Source organism: Rhineura floridana, chromosome 8 (genome assembly GCF_030035675.1).
Source record: "Rhineura floridana isolate rRhiFlo1 chromosome 8, rRhiFlo1.hap2, whole genome shotgun sequence".
Classification (NCBI taxonomy): Eukaryota; Metazoa; Chordata; class Lepidosauria; order Squamata; family Rhineuridae; genus Rhineura; species Rhineura floridana.
The window spans coordinates 66,045,453-66,069,173 of NC_084487.1; the positions used below are offsets into that span (position 1 = coordinate 66,045,453).

The following is a 23,721-nucleotide window of genomic DNA, read 5'->3' on the forward strand; positions in this document are numbered from 1 at the left end:
CTGCCAGAGGCTGAGGCGGGAGGCGATGCACCCACTCGGTCAGCCTCGGCAGGTGCAAAAAAGGCTTTCCCCTCCATGGACACTAAGCAGGTTTCAGTTCCCTTTCCCCAGGCGTTTGATGACATGTGGGATGCTGAATGGTCATCCCCATGCAAACCAAAGCCATCTGCCAAGCGGGCAAAGAAACATTACGTCTTTGCCGACAGGATCATGGCAAGACTGCGTTTTCCCACAGTGGACCCGCCTATTGCTACTCTTGCTAGCTCTGCAGTGATCCCTACGGAAGGGGAGGGGGGGCCTAAGGACCAATGCGACAAGCGAGTCGAAGGGGCTCTTCGCAGGAGCTTTGAGGCAGACGCAGTCGGCTTTAGAGCCGCCGCCACTTCATCAGTTTTCTCCAGAGCGGTTTTTATGTGGGCTGAAGAGTTTGGGGCACGGGATGATGTCTCAAAATTCGTAAAGGATGGGTTAAAGAAAATGGCATACGCCTCGGCCCTGTCAGCCAACGCATCCATGGATACCCTACAGTCTGCAGCGCGCTCTATGGCTGCCTCCACCGTGGCACGGCGTAACATTTGGCTCAGGCAGTGGGCTGTGGACTCAGGGTCACAGACCCGCCTCACTGCCCTACCTTTTTCAGGCTCTAAGCTATTCGGGGAGCCTCTTGAGGCCCACCTGGTGGAAACTAGGGACAAGAAGAAAGCACTCCCTATGGCCAGAAGAGAGGAACGGAAGGGCAGGCAGAACCAGTTTTTTCGTTCCTCAAAACAGCCCTCTAGATTTCGCAGTCAGCCTTCCAACAGGTTTCGCTGGGGCAGACCAGACAAAGGGGGTGGACACGCTTCCTCCACTAAACCGGGAGGCACCCTATTCTCCTCAGGGAGGAACCAGAAAGGAGTCCAAAAGGGCTCCTCTTCCTGACTGGCGGTTGCCAGAGGCCTCTCGCGGAGTGGGAGCAAGACTTCTAGAGTTCGCCCCCCACTGGAGAGGCATCACTTCAGACAAATGGGTGCTGGACACGGTGTCCATGGGATATGCCATAGAGTTTCTTCGCATTCCACACGACCGGTTTCGACCCACCCCAAGGTCTCGAAGGCTGGAGAAGCACCTGCGCTACCTAGAAGCTATTCAGCACCTGCTGAACATCCGGGCAATAGAGCCAGTAGTTCCCTCGGAGAGGAAGTCAGGGGTTTATTCAATTTTTTTCTTAGTCGACAAAAAGAATGGCGACACAAGGGCTATTTTGGATCTCAAATGCATCAACAGGTGGGTGGCCAAAAAACACTTCAAAATGGAAACCCTTCGCTCCATAACTGCAGCCCTAAGAAAAGGGGATTGGCTGACCTCTGTGGACCTCTCCGAGGCGTATCTACACATTCCAATTTGCAGACAACACAGGCGCTTTCTCCGGTTTTCATACGACAACAGACATTTCCAATACAGGGCCTTGCCGTTCGGCCTATCCTCAGCACCAAGAGTTTTTACCAAGGTACTGGTGGTTCTGGTGGCACATCTCAGAACAATGGGGATATGCCTACATCCCTATCTGGATGACATCTTGGTGAGAGCGCCATCCTGGGACCAGTCACACACAGGTACCCATCTCACTGTATCATGGCTCCAACGGCTGGGCTTTATAGTGAACTTGGAAAAGAGCATGCTGACCCCATCCCAAACTATTCCGCACTTGGGGGTGATCCTGGACATGCAACTTTTCCGCATGAGGCTCACCGACGAAAGGGCCTTGAGACTTCAGCTGCTGCTTCAGCAAGCAGTTGCTGCACCAGCATTGGACCTGATGAGGCTAGCTCAGCTTTTGGGGTCCATGGTGTCGGCATACGACCTAGTTCAGTGGGCCCAGTTTCACTCCAGAGCTCTACAACAGACCCTTCTGCCCTACCAGGAGGCAATTCTCCTACGACACAGACGCTCGGTCTCCGTGCCTCCAGCAGTACGGACAGAGCTCCAGTGGTGGCTGGCACCTCAGAGGTTGGCCCACGGAGTCAGCCTGGAAGATCCTCCGCGCATAATCATGACCTCAGATGCGAGCTTGTACGGATGGGGGGCTCACCTGGACCACAATGTAGCCCAGGGGGCATGGTCTGCAATGGAGGCAGAGCTCAATATAAATATACTGGAGTTACGGGCCATAAGACTGGGCCTACAAGCCTTCGCCCCAGAGATCAAGGGGAAGCATCTCCTCATCCGCACCGACAACTCATCGGCGAAATCTTATGTCAACCGACAAGGGGGCACGAGATCGAAGGGACTTATGCTCGAGGCGGAGCGCCTATTCAAATGGGCGGAGAGACATCTTGCCTCCCTGAAGGCCGAGCACCTGGCGGGCACAAACAACTTTGTAGCCGACTGGCTCAGCAGGTTAGCTATCAAGGAGGCAGAATGGCAACTGAACCCGGAAGTTTTCCAACAGGTGGTGCGCAGGTGGGGAGAACCAGTGGTGGATCTCTTTGCCACACCCGCAAACACACAGCTGGACAGGTTCTTCACAAAACATCTGTGTCACCAGGCTCAGGGCACAAACGCTCTAGTCACACCGTGGCCTCAAGGCCTCCTGTACGCTTTTCCTCCGTTTGGGCTGATACAACGCACGATCCAGCGGGTTCGGGCATTGAGGGCGGAAATTATTATAGTGACGCCCTATTGGCCTTGATGTCCATGGTTTCCGGACCTGCTGAACATGTCAGTCAAGACACCCTGCCAGGTACCCTCTCGAACGGATCTTCTGACTCAGGGACCAGTCTGCCATCCTCGACCAGAACTGTTCCGGCTAACAGCTTGGAGGCTGAGCGGTTGTGGTTGAGCGATAAGGGCTTTAAGGGGAAAGTGCTTGACACGCTACTGGCCTTGCATAGACAGTCCACGAACCGGGTTTATTCATCCACGTGGAAGGTTTTCCTGTCCTGGTGCTCTGCAAATACGGTGGAACCTTGGTCTCGAGACGTCAGGGGTCCCCTTGGGTTCCTCCAGTCGGGCCTAGATAAGGGTTTGAGCGCAGCCACAATCAAGAGACAAGCTGCAGCTCTTAGTAGCATTTTGTTAAGCCTGGGGGCCCCCCGCTTTCCTCCAACCCATTCCTTAAACGCTTTTTAAGAGGGGTGACGCTGGTTTCCCCACCAATAATTCACAGGTTTCCAAACTGGAACCTTACCTGGGTACTGACGGCGCTGACGGGACCGCCATTTGAACCGATGGCTCCCTGCTCCCTGAACCTCTTGATGCTTAAAACGGTTTTTCTGGTTTCCATCACATCGGCATGTAGAGTTTCCGAGTTGGGGGCATTATCCTCGGACCCTCAATTGTGCGTGTTTCACCAGGACAAGGTAGTCCTCCACCCAGACCCGGCATTTCTGCCTAAAATCAAATCCGTTTTCCATAGGTCGCAGGAAGTGGTTCTCCCTTCATTCTGCCCCCCTCCCTCCTGTACCCAGGAACGTAGGTGGCACTCACTCGATGTGAGGAGGGCCCTTCGTTTCTACTTGGATCGTACCTTAGAGTTCAGGAGGTCTGAGGCCCTTTTTGTGGCCTTCTCTGGGAAATCAAAGGGGTGTAAGGTGACAACCTACTCTATCTCACGCTGGCTCAGAGCGGCTATAGCACGTGCATATGAAGCTCTGGGTAAGGAACCTCCATTGGGTACCACGGCACACTCAATTAGGGGGGCAGCGGCTTCAGCAGCGTTTAAGGGAGTGTTCCCCATAATGGATGTCTGTAGGGCGGCTACATGGGCTTCCCCACACACTTTTATCAGACACTATAAAATAGACTCATTCTCATCAGCCAATGCTGCATTTGGCAGGAAGGTGCTCCAAAAGGTGTTGCCTTCTAGCTAGAGGAATCCCACCCACAGTCCTGGTACACTGCTCTGTCATATCCCTACTGAGAAATGTCCTCCAGCACTATCTAGCAAAAATGGAAATTTTACTCACCGTGAATTTCTATTTGTAGATAGTGCTGGAGGACATTCCACCCACCTCTTATTCCTCTGCTTCACCTTCTGGAGTGGAGGGGGGGAGTGCGGGGACTTAGGGCTTCTGCCAGCGCCTTACATTTGCACACGTTGTTTAGTATTGTGTGTTTCCCTTCATGTGTGACCTGTCTTCCAGCACATTGGTTCCGTGTTGGTCTGTCGCTTTTCTTCAGCTTCTCCTGGTACAGGCTTCCACTCTAGGGACGTCTGGGAAGATGTGGATATGGGGCCTGAGGCAGGTTCCTGGCTCTGTCAGTTCGGTCTGGAGAGAGGGACGACTCCTCCCACAGGAGAGGCTACAAAGAAGCTTAGAGACCCTGCCTGTCACGACCAGTAGGAGGAGTCATCCCTACTGAGGAATGTCCTCCAGCACTATCTACAAATAGAAATTCACGGTGAGTAAAATTTCAATTTTTCTATCAAACTTTAAAAAGCAGGGAAATTGGGCAGCTATAATAAATGCACCAGGGCAGCAGGAGACCTGACCTCCTCTCTGAGATGTTGTACTGCCCTACAAATTTGTCAAAATGCAAACACCATTTGGGTTGGTCTTTCACAGTCCAATCCACTTCCTGTGTAGCTTGGAAGAATTTGGTAACGTGCCTCTGTTATAATTGGGTTCAAGCCAACATTTCTTAAATTAATTAAAAATCAGCCAGGCATTTTTTTAACTTTTGAACTGCAGAAGATGAAGGTCAGAGTATGGGGCAAGGTCAGTAACAAGATTACAGGTATTCTGTGAACATGGCTGACTTTTAATGAATTTCAACAGATGACAAGAACTTTGACAGAAAAAAATCCAAAAGGGCTCTCAGGTTTTTCTCTCTCTTTTTAGACTTTGAACTCTCCATTCTCTCTGACTGTTTTGTGTATCACCATGAAAATTTATAGGGTTGTTAAGCAAGCGTTTCTGAGTTCAGGACTATACGTTTTGTAAGGTTTTGTTTTGAAATGAGCTTATGGGAAGCATCAGAATGGCATGGGGTAGTATTTTCAATTTAACATTGTGGAATGTGAAAAATCCACGCTGGCTATAGTATACAGTCACTCTAGTGGCTGTATTGCAAGGAGTAGAGCTAGCTACCCCCAGGTTGTACACTTGGTTCTTTAGATGTAGTATATTCCATTCCACCAGCTCCTAACTAGGCTAATCAGAGTTGGCAGAATCAGCATCTCTATCTTGTTTAGAGTGTGCTTATGTTTTTTCCCATAGCCATTCCATCACTTGCTTATGAGGATGTTGCATCTAGTTTTCTGCTGAGCTGGAAGAAAGTCATGCAATGCTTCTTCTTGGCCTTGGCTATAACATGATGAGGCTTTCAGATATGTGGCTACAATTAAACCTACTAAAAGAAAATATTGTTTGCCCAGAAAAAGCACTTACATTTTTCTTCAGCTCTGCTTGAAGTTGTTCTAGGTTTGGTCTGGTCCATGTGGGAAAACACAAATTATAATGTAGACCTGCAGATGCAATAAAAGTGATTGAAATCATTATGCTATAGTTTGTCCTTATGATGCAGTATACCCTTGTAATAGTACAGTTGGGTATGCTTACCAGACAGAATGGCTACAATTTGTACATTACACTGGTACTGTTGGTGGGGAATCATGATATGTTGATCTTGCGTTATTACTTGTCATTAAAAGATACAACATGATAGAAAGCATATCAAGTTTAGGGTTGTTTTTTTAATGCACCCCTGCTCTTTCTCACTCATCCATTCTTCCCTGAAGCCCTCTGCCTAGTCTGCTGGAACTACCCACCTCGGAACTTGGACATAGATAAGTGGTTGCACTATCTATTATTTATTGTGTTTATTAACAATAATTTATAGCCACCCACTATCGAAAGTTCTCTGGATAGTTTTCGGTAACCACAATAAAATACAATTTTATAAACCATAAGAAAAAAACTCTCATCAACATCATGAAATAAATTAAATAGATTTTAAATTTATAAACCAAGAGTTGGAAAAACCTAGGTCTTCACCTGGAGCTGAAAATACCATAAAATAGGTATTGGATAGGCCTCTTTGAGGAGAGTATTCCACAGCTGGGGTGCTACCATTGAAAAGGCCCTAAGTACCCATAAGGTTGATATCAGAGTCTGGATAGATAAATGTGGGAAGATTTTTCACATAAGCAGGTCCCAAACCAGCACTTTGAATTTGGCCTGGAAACAAACTAGAAATCGTTGTAGATGATAATCCACTGGGGTAATATGACTGAATTGCCCAGTCACAGTTAACAATCTTGCAGCCCAATTCTGAGCTAATTGAAATTTCCAGACTGTTTTGAGAGGCAAGTAGTGTGGTGTAGTGGTTAGAGTGTTGGTGTAGGACCGACCAGAGTTCATAATCCCCACTTAGCCATATAGTTGTTGTACAGACAAAATGGGGATGGTGAGATCATGTATGCCACCTTCTTGGAGGAAAGATGGGATATATATATTTAGTAATAAAAGATAAATATTTATTTTTTTATACATTACATTGTAGTAATCCAGATACCTGGGACTTTTAGCCACCACCAATGTAGCCAATTCTGTAAAGTAATCTGTTGTGCTTGAAAAAGACACTGGTTTCTTCCTTGTTTTACATCTGCCAGCATTACATTTCTATTCCCTGTTGCATTTTGGTTTGGGAGGCATTGAAGTTGCAGAACAGTGTGACTTTCTCATTTTCATGAAGCACCAGACAGTTTCTTTCTTTTGGTGTTGTCTTTATTCCAAGCTCCAGCCATTATGCTCAAAGCTTTTCACTGAGTGATTGCTCACAAAATCAACACTGGTTTCTCAGTAGACATAGCATCTTACCCTTCAACTCACATTTCACAAACCATTTCATAGCCATGAAATCTGCCCACTGTCACTGCTTTCTGGATTGTTTTGTAGTGACTCTGCATTTGTAGAAGCATGGAGAAGTTACCTAGCACAAAAGATAACAACGTTTTTGCTGGGTCACTAGGCAATTAAACAGTCAGCTATGGCCATCTCTCTCTCTCTCTCTCTCTCTCTCTCTCTCTCTGTACCAATAACAGATCAAAGCTATTGATTGTCTCCATCCCATGACAATGAATTGTTCCATATTTTAATTATTGGCTCTGCCAATTTATTCTTCTCTTCTTTCCTTTAATTCCATATTAGGTGGCATCTAGTTTTTAGTAATTCAGATTTTTTATCTTCAATATTCTTGGAAGAGTTTGAGAAGAATATTGTCCCTGAAGGGTTGAGACAATTAACTGGCATTTTTCTTTTCTTAAAGGATGACAAACAGATGTTGGACTACCTCCATCATTAGGATAAATTTTCCATTATCAGGCTAATTTTGTTGTTGCTTCCAGAAATAAACAATTTTCATTTCAAACTTGTCATGTGGATATAGATTAAAAGGCCTCCATCTTTTCTACTCTGCTGATTTTCTTTTACATTTGTTAAAGTTTGGAAAAGACTGCAAGACTAAAAGATAAACAATCTTTGATGAGCATGCAAGGGAAGACCTCTTGAGCAATTTAAATATGTTCTCCTTGTGCTATTGGGCATTGTACTGAAGACCTTTCTCTTTCAACAATCCTTTTAAGTAGAGACCTTATCCCAATCTGCATCTGTGTTAGAACTGCTTTTTAATGTGTTTTATAGCTCTTTTTAAAAATGTTTTTAAAGATGTTTTGTTTAAAGATGTTTTTAAGTATGTTATGTTTTTATATATTTTATAGTTTTGTTTTTATGATGTTTTAAAGTGTTTATAGTCCTTTTGTTTGCCGCCCTGGACTCCTACTGGGAGGAAGGGTGGGATATAAATCTCATAAATAAATAAATAGTATTCTTCTGAATACTAGTTGCTGGGAATCACAATTGGAGAAGCACTGTTGCACTTAGGTCCTGCTTGTGGGCTTCCTGTAGGCATCTGGTTGGTAACTGTGCTGGACTAGATGGACCTTTGGCCTGATCCAACGGGGATCTTCTTATGTTCTCATGTTCTTATGGTTCATCCAGCTCAGTATTGGTTACAGTGACTGGCAGTGCTTCTCCAGGATTTCAGGTAGTCCCAGCCCTACTTTTGAGATGTCAGGGATTATATCTGTGACCTTCTGCAAAGCAGATGTTTTATTTTATGGTCAGGAACATTCACAATGCTCGAAGAGGGATAGAATGCTATCCCCTTTCTTTTCAGGTGAACCTATAACTGTCACACCTATTTTCAGGTAGACATAATTCAGTGTAGGCTAACTTTGCTACTTCCTTTTTTTCTGCCACTTTACGTTTCTACATATTTTTAAAAAAAATATTTTCTCTTGTCCAAATGAGTGGAAATGCCTATCATGCAAATGTTGAGCATGTCTCCATATTACCTCATAAGTTCACAACAGGGCACTTGGAAAATATTTACTCATCAGTGATTCTCGGGGACTTTATGCTTCTCTACAGCATGGTGTCCATTCTTCAGGGGCAACAATGTTTGGCTCCTAACTAATCTCCATAACCCATATCCATTTGCTTGGCGCTCTACACTTCACATTCAATATTTTTCTTTTACCGTTATTGGCAGTCACTTGGATCAACCAAGGCACATCATGAGCAGAAGCAAGTTTCCATTCCCTCAGTGAAAGTGAATGTAGGTTTATTTGTGGAATGTGCATCTGTCCTGCAATGCTCACCTGAATCCATCACACTGGCTGGCTGTATCTTTTTGATACTGATGGAGATGCAGATCCCTATCCATGACCACTATTTATTTTTTATTACTTTTATACCGTGCCTTTTTCCTATGGGACTCAAGGTGGGATAATCAGGTTCCTTTGGCAATTTCCCATCCAGGCTGTGCTACTAGAGGTGAATAGAAATTAGGAATTCTACCCCTTCTGCCATTTTCCTTGGAATAATTTATTACTATAGATCCTTTGCAGTTGCCCTTACCTCTTTACTCTCGAGCCCCAGTCAGCCTAAACTGAACCACATAGCTGTTTGATTCTGTTTGATTATATTTCTTCCAGTGAACTGCACCTTTTGAGGATAAATGTAGTGTCCTCAGAATGTAGAGAAGAGTGATACTCAGAATGAGCCCAGGTTTAGACCATGGTGGCAGGGGTGCTCCTAATATTATCTAGACCCATTTCAGTCTGCATTCAGGCCTGGTTTTACCACCAAAACAGCCTTGGTTGCCCAGACTGATTATCTTTATCAGGAGAGGTAGGGGGAGTTGCAACCCTGTTGGCTGTCCTTGATCTCTCTGTTGCTTTTGACACCATTGACCATGGTGTCCTCCTGGAACAATTGAGAGAGATGGGAGTTGGAGGCACTATATTACAATATTTCTGCTCCTACCTTCAGGCGATTACCAGAAAGTTGTATTAGTCCTGCCTGGACTACTGTTGGTCAGAGATTTGTGGAGTCCATTCTCTCTCCTATGGTATTCAACATCTATATGAATTTGCTGAGAGCTGCCATCCAGGGATTTGGAGCATGGTGCTGATGATGCACAGCTCTGTCTCTCCATTCAATCTAAATCAGGAGAAGCTGTGCAAGAGTTGGAATGATATCTAGAAGCATTGATGGCCTGATGAGATCAGTAAACCGAGGCAGAATCTTGATAAGACAGACATGCTGTGGGTGGGCAGGAAATTGGGTGGAACCCTTAAGGAACGGGTTCATAGTCTGGGAGTACTTGTGGATTCCAGCCTGTCACTGGAGTCTCAAGTGGCTTTTGTGGCTAGGAGTGTTTATGCCAAGCTTAGGCTGGTTCACCAGCTATGGACTTCCTGGACTGGTGGCCTCCTACCTGGACTACTGTAATGTGCTGTATGTAGGACTGCCCTTGAAGACAGTCCAGAAGTGCAGCTAGTGCAGAATGTGGTTGCTTGTTTGGTAAGTGGGGCAGCCTGATGGGACCATGTCCTGAAAGTGGTGCACTGACTACCAGTGAGCTAGTAGTCCTAATTCAAGGTATTACTACTAGCATAAATAGCTCTAAATGGCTTGGGACCCAAGTACCTAGGAGACACCCCCCCTCCAGTATCAAACATCTCAGGCCCTATGATAGTCAGGGGAGGCCCTGTTAGTGGTGCTGCTGCTGGTGTTGCCCAGTTGGTAGTGACCTGTGACAGGGCCTTCTCGATGGTGGTTCCCTGTTTTTGGAATGCCCTTCCTGATGAGGTGCTTTTGCCTCCTTCATAACTGACTTTCAGGAGGAATGTGAAAACATTTCTGTTTACCCAGAGATTTGACAGCTGAAAGATGCTGTTTCTGGTAAACTTGAAATTAGCTGTGAGGGTATGTTACTGTTTTTAGATGTTTTAAATATGTTTTTATTTTGTTTTTAATTGTATTGGTTTACCATATTGTCGTCCTGGCTGGGATAAAAATAATAATAGTAGTCTTCCCCAGAAATAAAATGTTTCAGATTTTAATCACTCCTGTCCACTTAACTTTTAATTTAGTCTCTTTGTTCCACCTCTTACCTAAATCAGAATTCTGTTGAAATAAAAAAGCAAAAAAGCACAATTCAGTTTGATCAGAAACCTTCATTTAATATGTGTGTGTGTGTCTGTGTGAATGAGAGAGATATCTGTTGTATGCTGCTAGTAATAAAATTCAGTAGAAATACTATTCCAGCAATGTGAAAGGCAGTATGTAAAACTAATTTTGTGTCTAAAAGTCTCTAGTGACTATTTAATTGTGTGGGAATACTGAGATTTGATGCATTAGTATGAGCAGCTGTTAGTAAACATAGCTGAAAGCCTGCATGACACTAGTTTCCCTAGAGCTTTGTAGTTGCATGCTAATTGCCAAACGTTTTTTCCAAACAAGCAGCAGCAAATTGCATGACCTTCTACTTAATAAAAGAGGGGAAAGTTTTCCTTGCTTTTCATGTGTAGGCTTTTACAATTTAGTCTTTGGATTAATGAAAACCTTATAAACTTTGAAAGCAACAGAACTTATATTTCTTTGCACTGTGATTGAATTTCATCAATGTCTGCTTCCACTTTGACGAAAAGAATACCTATTTACTGTTGAACGTTCAGAATGATGTAAACCCAGGTTTTGCAATGTAATCTAATATGACAATGTCAATATAACAAAAATATATAGCTTTGTGGTTTAAGTCACAACTAGCAGGAAAGACTTCCTACACAAGCCCCATTGAAATTAATGGACAAGAGAGCAGTAGGATTTTGCTCTTGCTGCAAAATGTTTTAAGTGGGTCATCTTTATTGTATCTTCTTTTGTAGATAATTGTGTGTTGACAGTACTTTAGAAGCAGTTGCTACATAAAACTGCTTAACTATGCAGTGGGCTTAAGCAAGTTGATAAAGGCCCAAAGCAGATGTGGGGAACCAATCAATGGTCATCCAACTGTTATTATTTATTACATTTATTTAAATTTATATCCTGCCCTTCCTCCCAAGGGGAGCCTAGGGTGGCAAACAAGCTGTTGCTGAACTACAGTCCAATGGCCAAGGATGATTGGAGTTTTAGTTCAGCAACATCCCTGGCCTAAAGGCTAGTTGAAAAATATCATGCATGGGTACCATTATTTGTGGTGTTGGTTGATATTCAACTTTTGTCAAATGTATCATTTGTAACTGTAACTGATTGAGGCTGCTTCCAAATGGCTTCTTTATGGAGCATTCATCCTGAATTGTTTGCAGGTAGATTAGATGACGCAGGCTGTTTAATGAGCACTAGCTGATTCAGTTTTAGGGAGGTTAAATGTTGTGTCAGAGCAAATGTTATCCCACACATTCCACTGCCTTTTCCCATCCCTTTCCTTATGCAAAAATGTTATCTTTTGGGGAAGTGTGTTTGTTGTGGAAGACCTCCCCATCAACTATAACGGTGCAGCCTGAATTTGCCTCTATGTGACTAAATCACACCTGAAAATAGTGACAGTCTGGAAGGGCTCATAGAAGAATGTCTGCTGCCTAACTGAATGTGTGTCTAGATTTAGCTCCTTACATAGCTTCTTATTGAAAAATAACACTTGGGTTTGTCACATATTATTCAGCAAAGCCAATAATTCCAGTAAGCAACTCAATAAACAAACCAGGGGGAAGAGTAAGAGAATGAATTTCTGTAATATTTTGACACTTGTGTTCACGGTTAACCATTGTACTAGACTAAGTATGATTGAGGCTGCAGTTCTATATAGACTTACCCCCACTGAACTCTTCAGATGGAACACTGATCAGAGGATGGTATTTCTGGACACATGAGAGATGCTTGTGTAACTTTGAGTCTGCCATCCTGTCTTCTGATTAAATTTTCCTGTTATTCTGAACAAGCTATGCTTTAAATTAGCCATTGTGTATGTTAAATCAGACACTAACTTGTGTTTGTTTATTTTAATAGGATACCTCCAGGACAATTTCAAACAGATATAAAAGGTAAGGGCCTTTTCAGTATATCTGAACTGCATGTTTTAAAGTGAAATATATACACCCTATTTGATATATACAGAAAGCAAATATCTAAATAAGGATATTTTATCTGTGCTGTTGTTTTTTACTGCTGCTGTTCAGCTAAACAATTATCTTTATCCAGGGCCAGCATCACAGGTTGGCATGGGCAGGCATCTCCCAATGGCCCACACCCTAGCGGGGAGGGGGGAGGAAGGGCCTGACAAGAGCACCTGAACCTCCTGCTTCATCTGCCTCTCGCTGTGGCCTAGAAAACAGTGGGGGTGAGAAGTGAGAGAAGCAGATGTCACTGCCTGCTTGCTCTTTGGCTTGCAAGCAAGCAAATAGTAGCAATGATGAGGAAGAAAAAGAGGGTTGGTGATAATGGTGGTGAGAAGGTTGACTCATTGAGGGATGGGAGCACATGGAGGGAGTCTTGCCCAAGGATCCTCCAAATCCTGGAGCTACCACAGTATTTCTCAGCTCTTATTGTGGTCTATGTACCTTTTGAGGAACAGCAACCAATAAATTACTGTCTTCTATTTGGGTACATTTTTCATAGAAGTGAATGGACTGAACTAGTGTTAAGTTCTTGTTTTTCCAATAATCCCTTTAGGAATCAATCCTTGGTAGTTCTGCAATAAATAGACAATCAAGTGAGATCAGCGTGCTACTGTTAGACTGACCAGTTGTTGTTCCTGGCTCAACATTAGAATTTAGCCTGGGTGGATGAACCTGACCATACCTTTTTGATGTAAAACTCAGATTTCCTCATGTTTTATACATGAATGATACAGATAAAACAGTCCATCTATTTTAAGTCTAGAGCAGTACTTCACTGCAAGAGGAATCCTAATTTTTCACAAGCAGAATCTTCTTGCTTCTGAGTTTGCAGTGAAGAATCAGGGTATTAGCTAAGACTTAAAATATGGGGTGGGGGGAAAGCACATGGGTATGTGCTATAAACACTATCTTCTCCTAAGTCTAAAATGTGTCTCATGAAGCCTGCTAGAAGTGTCAGCTAGGCTTAAAAAGAGAATGTAACTGGCAGCATTTATTGGTATAGTTGTTCGTGATCTACATTTTAAAGAGGCTTGACAGATATCGGGCTTTTATCAGTTGCCAGAAGAGTTGGTTTTATTTTATCAGTCATGACAACAGTGTTTTACATCATGAGCATTTGCACATGTTGTAAGCTTCATTTGTTACACAAAGTTGCAGATGTTGTGACAATATAACACTTCATTTTCCCTTTCAACATCTAGAGAGTTTAAGTTGAAATTAGGACCAAGTTACAAATTATGTGGGACATCCACCTTCTGCGGATGTTATTTTCACTTAAAATGCTACAGTGGAGTGGGGAAATTGGATTGAGACTGCAGCTCTGGGGGAGAGAGCATTTTAACTCTTTCCTCCATCATCCTTTTAAAAAAAAAAATCTAAAGCCTCCCCTCCCCAACCAAAAAAGCTACCATTTATCCCTTTTGCACATTAAGGGGACAATTTAGTTTGGTTAACATGTCCAGGGTGGAAAGGGTTAAATACCTTTCCCAGTGCAGCTGCTCCAAGCCACTCTACCCACCCACAAGATGATTTTTTAAAAGAGAAAACTAGTGTAGAGAAAAGCATTGGAATACAGTGCTGCCTCTTTAAAAATTCAAATTTGTTTGTAAACCATTTGACAATCCAAAGATTCTCCCCCTTTGTACCACATTGGAGGTGGGGAGCCTTTTTGGCCCCATGGGCCAGATCTTTATCTCCCCCCACCCTGAAGGTCAGCTTTGACAGCTGAGTGGTCCTGCCCAACTGTCAAAGTTGGCGGGGGCGGGGGGAGATAGTCACCAACGGAATTGAACTTCCGCATGCACCAGCTCAATCCTCCTTTTTGCAGGGCTCTGGTGTACGTGAGAGAGGTCCCCACAGAGAACTCTTGCACACCTATACATAGGAGGATTGAATCAGCTGACATGCAGGGAGTTCAGTCCTGCTTTCTTCAGAGAAAGCAGCTGCATCTACCTGCCCCACACATGGTGTCACATATGACATCATATGTGGGGCAAGTGGCCATGGTTTGGGGAAAACAGTTTCACAGGCAAAATGAGGAAGCCTGGTGTGCCAAATTTAATCCACAGGCCAGAGGTTCCTTAATCCTGAGCTACATGCTTAGATCAATTGTTTGGGGGGGGAGAGAACAGGCTGAATATGTTTAATGATGAGTGGGAGCTAGCTGCAGTTTCACCCGGCCATTCTTGGAGTTCCTCTTGCTCATATTTAGGGTAAATTGAGAGGTGGTAGAAGACATAAGTGGGATATCATAGGCTGGCCTCAAAGCAGTTGGACAAAATGGCAGACCGTGAATCTCCTGCATAAAGTATATCATGGCTTTAAATCTTATCCCTGATCTTGACTAGTGCACAAGAAAGCAGAGTTAGAAAATGCACAATACTTTCAGGATTCTCTTGAATTAATGCCTGTCTGTGGAAAGAGGGACTGGATTAGTGCTTGGAATGGTGTGTGTGTGTGTGTGTGTGTGTGTGTGTGTGTGTGTGAGAGAGAGAGAGAGAGAGAGAGAGAGAGAGAGAGAGAGAGAGAGAGAGAACATTCAGTGGCTTGGTGTGCATGTTACATTAAGCCACAGTTAAAAAGAAACCATGGTTTAATGGTTTAAGGTGTAATGTGAACATGCAGTATGTTGGTGCATGCCACATAAAATTTCTCACTCTGTTTCATTCCCGCTTCTGCTGCACTGCTGGGAAACAAGACAGAGTCTGGCTTGTCATTGTTATGTAAATTTGTATAGATGTTAGCAGAGATTCTCAATGGTGCTGTGTGCCAGTGTGTGCATTTACCTAAGAAAGCAGGCGTTTACCCTGCATTGAGATCACTGAGACTTAAGACTTAGTAAAATAAGAAAAGCTACTTTATTTATAGAAATACATAGTAGATAGAAAGGCATACCTAGTTCTAACTAACTAACCTGGAGGCACAACACCCAGGTTTGGGAGTTGCCCTCATGGCTCAGGAGAGAGAGAACAGAGATAAAGGTGTCTCCTCTCTCTAGGACAATCGAAGAAGAGAAGAAGGGAAAGGGCAAAAGGAGGGGCAGATAAGCTTCCCTAAGCATATCAGTCTAACAATGGAAGGAAGTCAGTCAGAGCATCACAGGTAAAGGTAGTCAAGCCTAGCCATCTGGAGCTAACTCTATCTCCCTTCTGGAACATGAACAAAAGAACAAAACAGAAGTTGCTCTTGCCCCACTTCCAATAGTCATGACATCCAAACCTGGGCTCTTAGTTCGTTCCTCTCCAAAGTTTGACCAAGGTTCTTGGATTACGGCCCATGAGCCCAAATTTGGATGTCATGATAACCCAGATTCTGACTTGTTTCCCAATGGTGTGACAGCAGGTGGAGTGGGGAAGGAGTGGAGGGACAACTTCACATTATACCATGCAAACTGGGCTACTGAATAGTACCGTTTTTGGTCTCTCTTCAGATATCTATAAAAATACAATTCAGTGCAGATAGTTTTTCAGTCGTTCACCTTAATAGAACCCTGTGACGTAGATGATGTCACTGCTGTTTACTTCTGAAGTTTCAGTGTGTTACTATCATAGCCTTTATCTTTGGACAAGCCCCCCCCCCTCAACTTTTTGTTTCTAGGCATAATTCAAATTTAGTTGTATAGCAGTAGTAACTTTTCAGGTACTTTAAATAAAGAGGCTAAATAAAAAGTAAGTTCTGTACCTCAGTCAGTTAAGAACATATAGAAAATGTTCTCACTTTCTATAAGTTAGCTATTTCATTAATTCTTCCAAATATTACACTGTATTGTCCTTCCACCCATGTATATTAATATCAGTGTATATGATATAGTCTGATTTTAGCAAGTACCCTATTATCAAAGAAAACACACTAAAATAAAAATCTATTTGCTGATTTTAACTAGACATTGTTAATATTGATCAAAGTGGCTTATTGTAAAGGCATTTTCAATTCTGGAATTGTTTAGGATGTTTGAGCAGAGGTGGGAAAGGCCAAAGAATAAACTACTCCAAAAGGGGGGGGTGTCTATCAGGGTTTAAAATAACTGAAGGATTTCCCATGGATCAGACAGGATTGGCTGGCTCAATTTACAGTAAATCTGATTAGAATTTCTTGGTAGATGTGCTGCTTCTCAGCTTATTAACTGTTTTTTCCCCCAAGAAAGAAATCCAATACTTTCTGGGTTTTTTTTATTAAAAGGAACTAAATAGCCTTAAATTTTAATGATACTAGTCCTGAACAGAAAGATCTTTCTTAGATTCCACAAAATGTGCAGAAAAACTAAATCAATTTTTCCAAAGCCAAAATTCTAGCTAAATATGGTTAGGACAGCAAAGTGTCCTTTCAGGTTCCCAGTGACTAAAACTGTGAAATCTGGCTGCAAGATATCTTCCTTCCTGGGGCACTAGGACAAACTGCAGGTAACCCCCCACCCCCCCAGCTGACTTCATTTCAGCTGTGTGGTGCATCCTGCTGAGTGTACTGCAGTTTCTTGAACAGGGTGGTTCGTGACAGATGCTCTTGGAGGTCGCTGATTCATTGGGTCGCCATAGGTCACAGTCGACTTAAAGGCACATAACAACAAAAATGCTTACTTGAATCACAAGTTCCCATGACTGAAACTCATCTCACATGATGCTCCTACAAAAGCTCATACTTTCTATGTGCAGTTTTTTATGTCCAGATATCTAACCTAGCCATCTGTCCAGACAAAATCAATCTCCTGCTAATCCAAGTTTGAACTTCAGTTAGTAAATTTATAGCCAATAATTCTGATTTACCCTTGTTTCATTGTAGCCAGAAGTTGGGAAATATACATCAAATAAATAAATTTAAGTGATCTATAGATTGCTCTATTGACTCCATATTGACTCCATATTGTTATCTGCTTGTCCTACTTTGATCCTTTTAATCAATCCATTACTTCTGACAGCACTTGCTAATGGTTCTAAAGCCAAAGCAAAGAGTACAGGTGATAAGAAACAGACCTGCTTCATCCCACAAGACAATAAAATAGGGCGAGTTAGTTCTGAGTTAACACTTTTGCTATTGGGGCAGAATATGTGAAAGTTATCAAAGATTAAAATTCTTTACCTGTATCCAATACTAGCAGCATTAGCCAGCTAAGACCATTCTGCACAACTGAAGGCTTTGGCCATGTCTAAAAATAACAATACTATCTGGACTTAGTAATTCTAGTATTATTTACGATATTGACTGTCCCTCTGACATTACTAACTAAATTCCTGCCTTTAATACAACTGGTTTAGTTGGGATCAATAAAATTACTTATAACATTGTTTTATTAGTTAAAATGGCTGGGTGACCTTGGGCCAGTAACTGTCTCTCAGTCTAGCCTACTTCACAGGGGTGTTGAGAGGATAAAATGGGGAGGGGAAGAACCATCTCTGAGCTCCTTATAGAAAAAGCGAGATATAAATGAAAATAATAATAGAAGCTTCCCAGCTACAACTGAACCATGGAAGCTTGCCTGTAAAATGAGAGGTAAGCTCTTCACACACACACACACACACACACACACAAAATCAGTTCAATGGGGCAAAAGGAACAAGAGGACAGGGAGACAATAATTATTGTGTAATTAAGGCTGCAATCCAATGCATTTACCTGGGAAAAAGTCCCATTGAATCCAATGGAGCTTACTTCCAAGTAGACATTTTTGGATTGCAGAAAACCAGGAAAGCCTTATTACCTTCCTTCCAAGCTCCACATCCCACTTTTAGGCAGCAATTCTAACTACCTGAGAGGACGCCCTTCTGAATTCAGCAGGGCTTACTTCTGAGTATACATTAGAATAGACATAGTTAGGCTCTTTTTCAGCCACTTTCTCCCCTCAGCATTGCCTTGCTTCTTCTGCTACAGGCCAATAAGTTCCACCCTTCCTCCCATGCCTGAAACTCAGGACAGGACAGCTCCTTAGCAACCGGCCGGCCGCTTCTCTTCACTGACAGCAGTACAGCTGAGCAGGACAGATTCTGTTGCTGTAGAGCTGGCTAGGGCTTGCCTGCATTGCCGCCCAAGGTTGCCCTCCTCTGCTGTTGGCCTAAGTGTATCTCAAGAGGGCCCCCTGGGGCCCTGTGTGAGATCCTGGGCCCTCGGTCCAGTGCCCAACCTAGCTGTGTGCTGGCACCGGGCCTGTGTCCATGTATTCTGAATTATCTGCTACTGACCTAGCAGTAGTGGACAATACAACTGAAATGCTTCTTTAAATAATTAGATTAAGCACCAGATCGTTGCACTTTTCTCATTCTTGTTCAGATGCTGTCAGATTCTTATCTAATGTTGGAACATCTCCTGCCTTGCCAATTTTTGCGAAAGTTGAAAATGTTTTCTTTTCCTTGATCAAATAAAGAAGTTTTTTGGGAGGAGAGGGGAGGTCAATCAGAAATTCATTCTTTCCTTAAACAAACAAAAAAGGAAATATCCCTTGAAAATACTTACCCCCCTCCTTTTAATCTAGTTTCCTTACTGTGCCGTCCAAGTTTTTTGGAAGAGCATAGGCAGATACAATTGGAGCAAGCTAGGATTTTTTTTAAGCTTGTGAGGAGAAAAGGCAAAATTTACTTGCTTTGTGCTTGAATACTTCAGCTATGTGAAATTACAAACATTGTGTTTGTGTTGCAACATGCTTATCCTGTTTTTAGACAGTTTTTTTTTAAAGTCATGCTAGATCAAGCAGTGCCAAATATGGTAAAAGAATTAAACTACAAGAATTCCTTACAATTGTGTCATTATGCCTTGAAAGAATCTCTTTTATACTGTGGTACATGGATTGTTGCATCCATGAAACAAATGTATTGTGCCAAGTTAGGTATTGTCCCTAGCTTCCCTTTTACTGTAAAATAGATTTTCTATTTAATACCCACAGAAGTGTTTTCTGGTGAAAATACTAAACACCCTGCCTTCAAAAAGTTGGATGGTATTCCAATGAAAGGTCACACAAGCCCCCCTCCCCCAATGTGTGTTTGATTTGATGTGCACTCTACCAGACCTTGTTAAGAGTCCTGGGAATTCCAGCAATAATCTTTTAACAGGACATGTTGCTCAGAGGTGCAGCAACTACCTGATCTGCTTTGAAAAGGAAGTGATGGTGGGTAAAGGGAGCTTGGAATGGCCATGCTTATCCTCGCAGATATGCACCCTGAAAGTGGCTGGGAAGAACGTGCTTCCACAAATCTGATCTGTGCGGAGCTTGAGATACATATGCAACTCTAGCTTCAGTGACAAACTCACACTTCATATCTCAAGAGCTCTTTGATTCCTGATCCTTCAGTATTGCTTTTGCAGGATTTTTTTTATTTTTTGAAGAATGATCCGTGATATTCTAGCTGCTATAGAAAGAAAATATTTGTCTGTTTAGAATAATTTGGACTGTCTACCGTTTGGGAATAGGGTGTGCACTAAAGCTTGTGCAGCCTAGCCCTTATCCTACTGAGTTTTCGGAATGCAGGCAGGTAGGAAAGAGAATGGCAGAATATCACTGTAGCCTACAGCTCCCAGATAAAATCACTCCAATGATCTACTGGCCATCCTGGTCAGTGACACAAGCTTTTGGTGGTCAGCATTTCTTCATTTATAGATACCCCCATATTAATAAACACCAATAACAATCCACTTAATCAATGCATAAACTCAGGGCATTTCATCAAACCCAGATGCCAAATCTGTCCCCTTATTTACTTGGACACCACTTCTATTTATATACTGCGTTTATATTCTGTCATTCCTCAAAGCACTAAACAGGGTTCTCCACCCATTTTTCCTTACAAAATCCCTGTGATTAGTCTGAGATATAGTGATTGTTCCAAGGTTATCTAGCGAGATGTATGGCTGAGTGGGGATTTGAACCCTAAATCTCCCTAGTCCAACACTCCTAACCACAATACACTGATATATGGGACATGGGGGGCTCTGGGGGGCTTATTCTCCTTCTAATTCTCTCATTATTGCATTTGTAAACTTTACGTTTCTGCTGTCTGCACAGGACAAGGGTATGGAACTGGATCTAGCCAGTGGGCCAGATCATGATCTTCCTCTGCCTCCATGGGGCAAGGGCTGACCACCTATCAATCGCCTGATGTCACAATGGCATCAGGTGATCCATGTTGCCTGCACAGTTTGAAATCAAACTGCGAGCAAAGGCATAGCCTGAAAAGTGCTGACAATCAGCTGCTCATCAGGTCTGCCAAACCCCCATGGCATAGCTCTCTGCAAGTTGCAACAATCAGTTGATCACTGGTGCCTGTGAAGCCCTATGCATAGTGCTCCACAATGCCTGATGATCAGCTGGTTATCAGGTCTTGGAAAGCCTGTTGTGTAGTGTCCCATAAGCACTGACAATCAGCTGGTCATCAGAGCTTGCAAAACCCCATGCATTGGGCTTTGCAGTCACCTGCAAACCTCCTTTTGGATTAGTCACATATTTGCCTGCCTCACGCCTATGATATACAAAGTCAGGTATAGGGCAGCTGGGTGTAGCTTGACTGAAATGGCCTTGCCTGAAAGATCCTCTCACCCCTTATATACTCAGTTGATCACTGCACTCTGCAGGCAAGGGCCTCCTGCAGATGCCATCTCATCAGGAAATCCATTCCACACAACATAGGAAGTAGACCTTTAGTGTTGTGGCACCTACCCTTTGGAATTCCCTCCAATTAAAATTGTTAAAATATCTAACAAGTGCTGCCTCTGTTGTCTTTTTGGTGCACACTGAATACCTTCCTCTTTCACCAAGCCTTTTAAGTAAATGCCTTATCCCAGTCTGGATCTGTCCTGGATTTTTTTTAAAGATGTATTTTAAAGATGTTTTGGTTTTAAGTTGTTTTTAGTGTTTTATCATTTGTTTGCCACCCTGGGCTCCCTTTGGGAGTAAGGATGTGATATAAATTTAATAAGTAAAATAAAAATATATAAAATAATACATGATAAATAATAATATTCAATTTTAAATTTTAAGTTGTTGAACCCACCCTAGAACCTTAGGGTGACTAAATAAATAAATAGGTCTGTGGACCAGAGATTTCCCACTGCTGGCATTAGACAAACCAATTTTTATGCAAGCGGACCCAGGTCTGATATGAACAGGGCAATGATCATAAATTGGTGGGGAACCATTTTAATCTCTGCTGCTGACCTCAGAAGCAAACTAAAACAACGATTTTCACTTAAAAGCAGCTCAGCCTCTCCCCACCCACCCTGAATTGAATCATAGCAGCAGTGCGGGGGGAAGGAGACTGGTGTTGAACCCTTTCCCCATGTATGTTTTCCTGGTTCTAAATTCCCTTCTCCCACTTTCTGGCAGAAGCAGGCCTGTTTGCAGATACATCTGGCAAGGGACTTCTAGTCCACTTATGGTTTGTCTTTGAGGTGCCACGAGACTCCCTGTTGTATTTTATTTCAACAGATGAACATATTTGATACTTCAGCAAAAAAACTCTTCAAAGGAAGGCTCCATGAAATGGCTGAACTAGAATCAGCAAATTCTAGTCAGGTCAATTCAGACCTGGGACTTTCTGGCTGCATATGCTATATCAGCATAGCTTAACTAGACTGATATTATTCTCATCAGATTATGAATACATCACTCTTTTTTTATTTATTGTATTTTGAGCTCCACATTGAAATGTTACAGACCTTGTGCAAATGACCTTTTGGCTCCACAGTCACATTCTCACACGCACAGCACTCAAGTGCATATCAGACAATTGAGGTTCACATGTCACAGACCTAACAAGTGGGCTCTTGTCCACAAATGTTCATGCTCACAGTAAATCTGCTAGACTTCAAGGTGCGGCAACCCTCTTTGTTTTTGCTGCAGTCGTAACAAGCGTCTGGCAGCCAGTTAATAAACACTTCAGTCTATTTGCTTGACAAAAATGCTTTAGGGACTGAAGGCCATAACTCCCAAGATGTTTGGGGAAATGGCTATAGAGAGGAGATGGTGACCTGATTTACCAAGTCACTAAGGGCAGCTCTATCCGTCAGAGTGAGGCGGCCGGCTTAGGTCACTCATTTTGTGTGTCACAAAAGGGCAGCAAGTTGTTACTTGTTTAATTTATTGTTGCTGCCAGCCAGGGAGTGGAAATGCACTTGTGGGATTTTCTGCTTTAAGTGCCAAGACAACACGACTGGTTTGGCGTGCTATGGACCGTGACTTGGGGTGGCGATACCTTTTGCTGCTCCGTCTTAGGCAGCAAAATGTCTTAGGCTGGTCCTGAACAAATGTGTTTTTGAAGCCAGCATGTTCCACTGGATTGCATGTTGAACTTGGAAGCCACATTCATATTTCCAGCTCAGCATGGTTTTAGGGGCCAGTGCAAATACTATGGCCACCATGTGGAGGCCGTTTTGAAATCTTATGGAGTGTAGCAACTCAGCATGAAATAGGTAATTGTTCTCTTTCTTAAGGCATACATTTGGAAGATGTGACTGTCTTCTTTGGTTTGGCTACGCACTAAGAACATTTCATATGGTGACAGCTGCTACTTGCCTATCTCTAAAATGGAAATAATAAGGAATATCCTCACATGCTTTCTGTGATGAAGAAGATGGGCTTGATGTAGGGCAGACATTCCCAAACTGTGCAGTGTGACCAGAGAGAAGCTCTAGCATGCCATGCAAACTAAACACATTTAATAACAAGGGGAACCTACAACCAGAGTCATGCTCCTGTTCAGGGTTCCAGCCAGCTGCCCTGTCCTCTTTCCTTGAGCCCCGCAGTCCCAGCAGGATGTGAGCTTGAGTGGCTGTCAGATGAGGAGAGGGAGGAGGGGATGAGTGAGCCAGAGCCAGCCGGGGGGGGGGGGGTAAGGATGAGGACCCAGCCCCTGGCCTCAGGTTGTGGGAGGTGTGATGCTGGAGGTGCTGACTTTTGTTCCTGCTCCCTAGGAGCAGGACTGAGGGAGCCGCTGACTGTATGGGTGGGACAGCAAAGCAGAAGGAGGAGGTGCACTGGGGGCAGGTGTCTGTGCCCCCAAGATGCAATGCTGCCTCCATCTCGAAGCATCCACCTCCAAGCTCAGTCTTCAGGCATGGGGTGAAAGTCCTATAAGTGAGCTCCCCACACCTTGCTCTTTTAAAGGTAGGTGGGAACAATGTGGAGACTTGTCAGGACCTCCTTATTGCTACTGTCCAGGCCCTGTTCTCAGTCTTTTGTTTGTGACCCTCAGTATCCAGAAACCCTTGCTGAACGTGTACTGTGCTTTTCTAAATAAACTTTTCTCTGTTACTTGAAAGAAAAGCCCTCTTGTGGTGTTTTGGGATGGGAGCCAGGATAG

The 23,721-nt window shown here is 43.3% G+C and overlaps 1 protein-coding gene across 1 annotated transcript in view; it reads left to right on the forward strand.

The window, feature by feature from the left end:
• The window catches only part of PAWR (pro-apoptotic WT1 regulator), a 120,061-nt gene that overhangs the window by 74,855 nt on the left and 21,485 nt on the right, over positions 1 to 23,721 (forward strand). Inside the window, exon 4 of the mRNA XM_061639657.1 lies at positions 12,336 to 12,370. Coding sequence (XP_061495641.1) covers positions 12,336 to 12,370 — 35 coding nt within the window. The remainder of the gene's footprint in view (positions 1 to 12,335; positions 12,371 to 23,721) is intronic.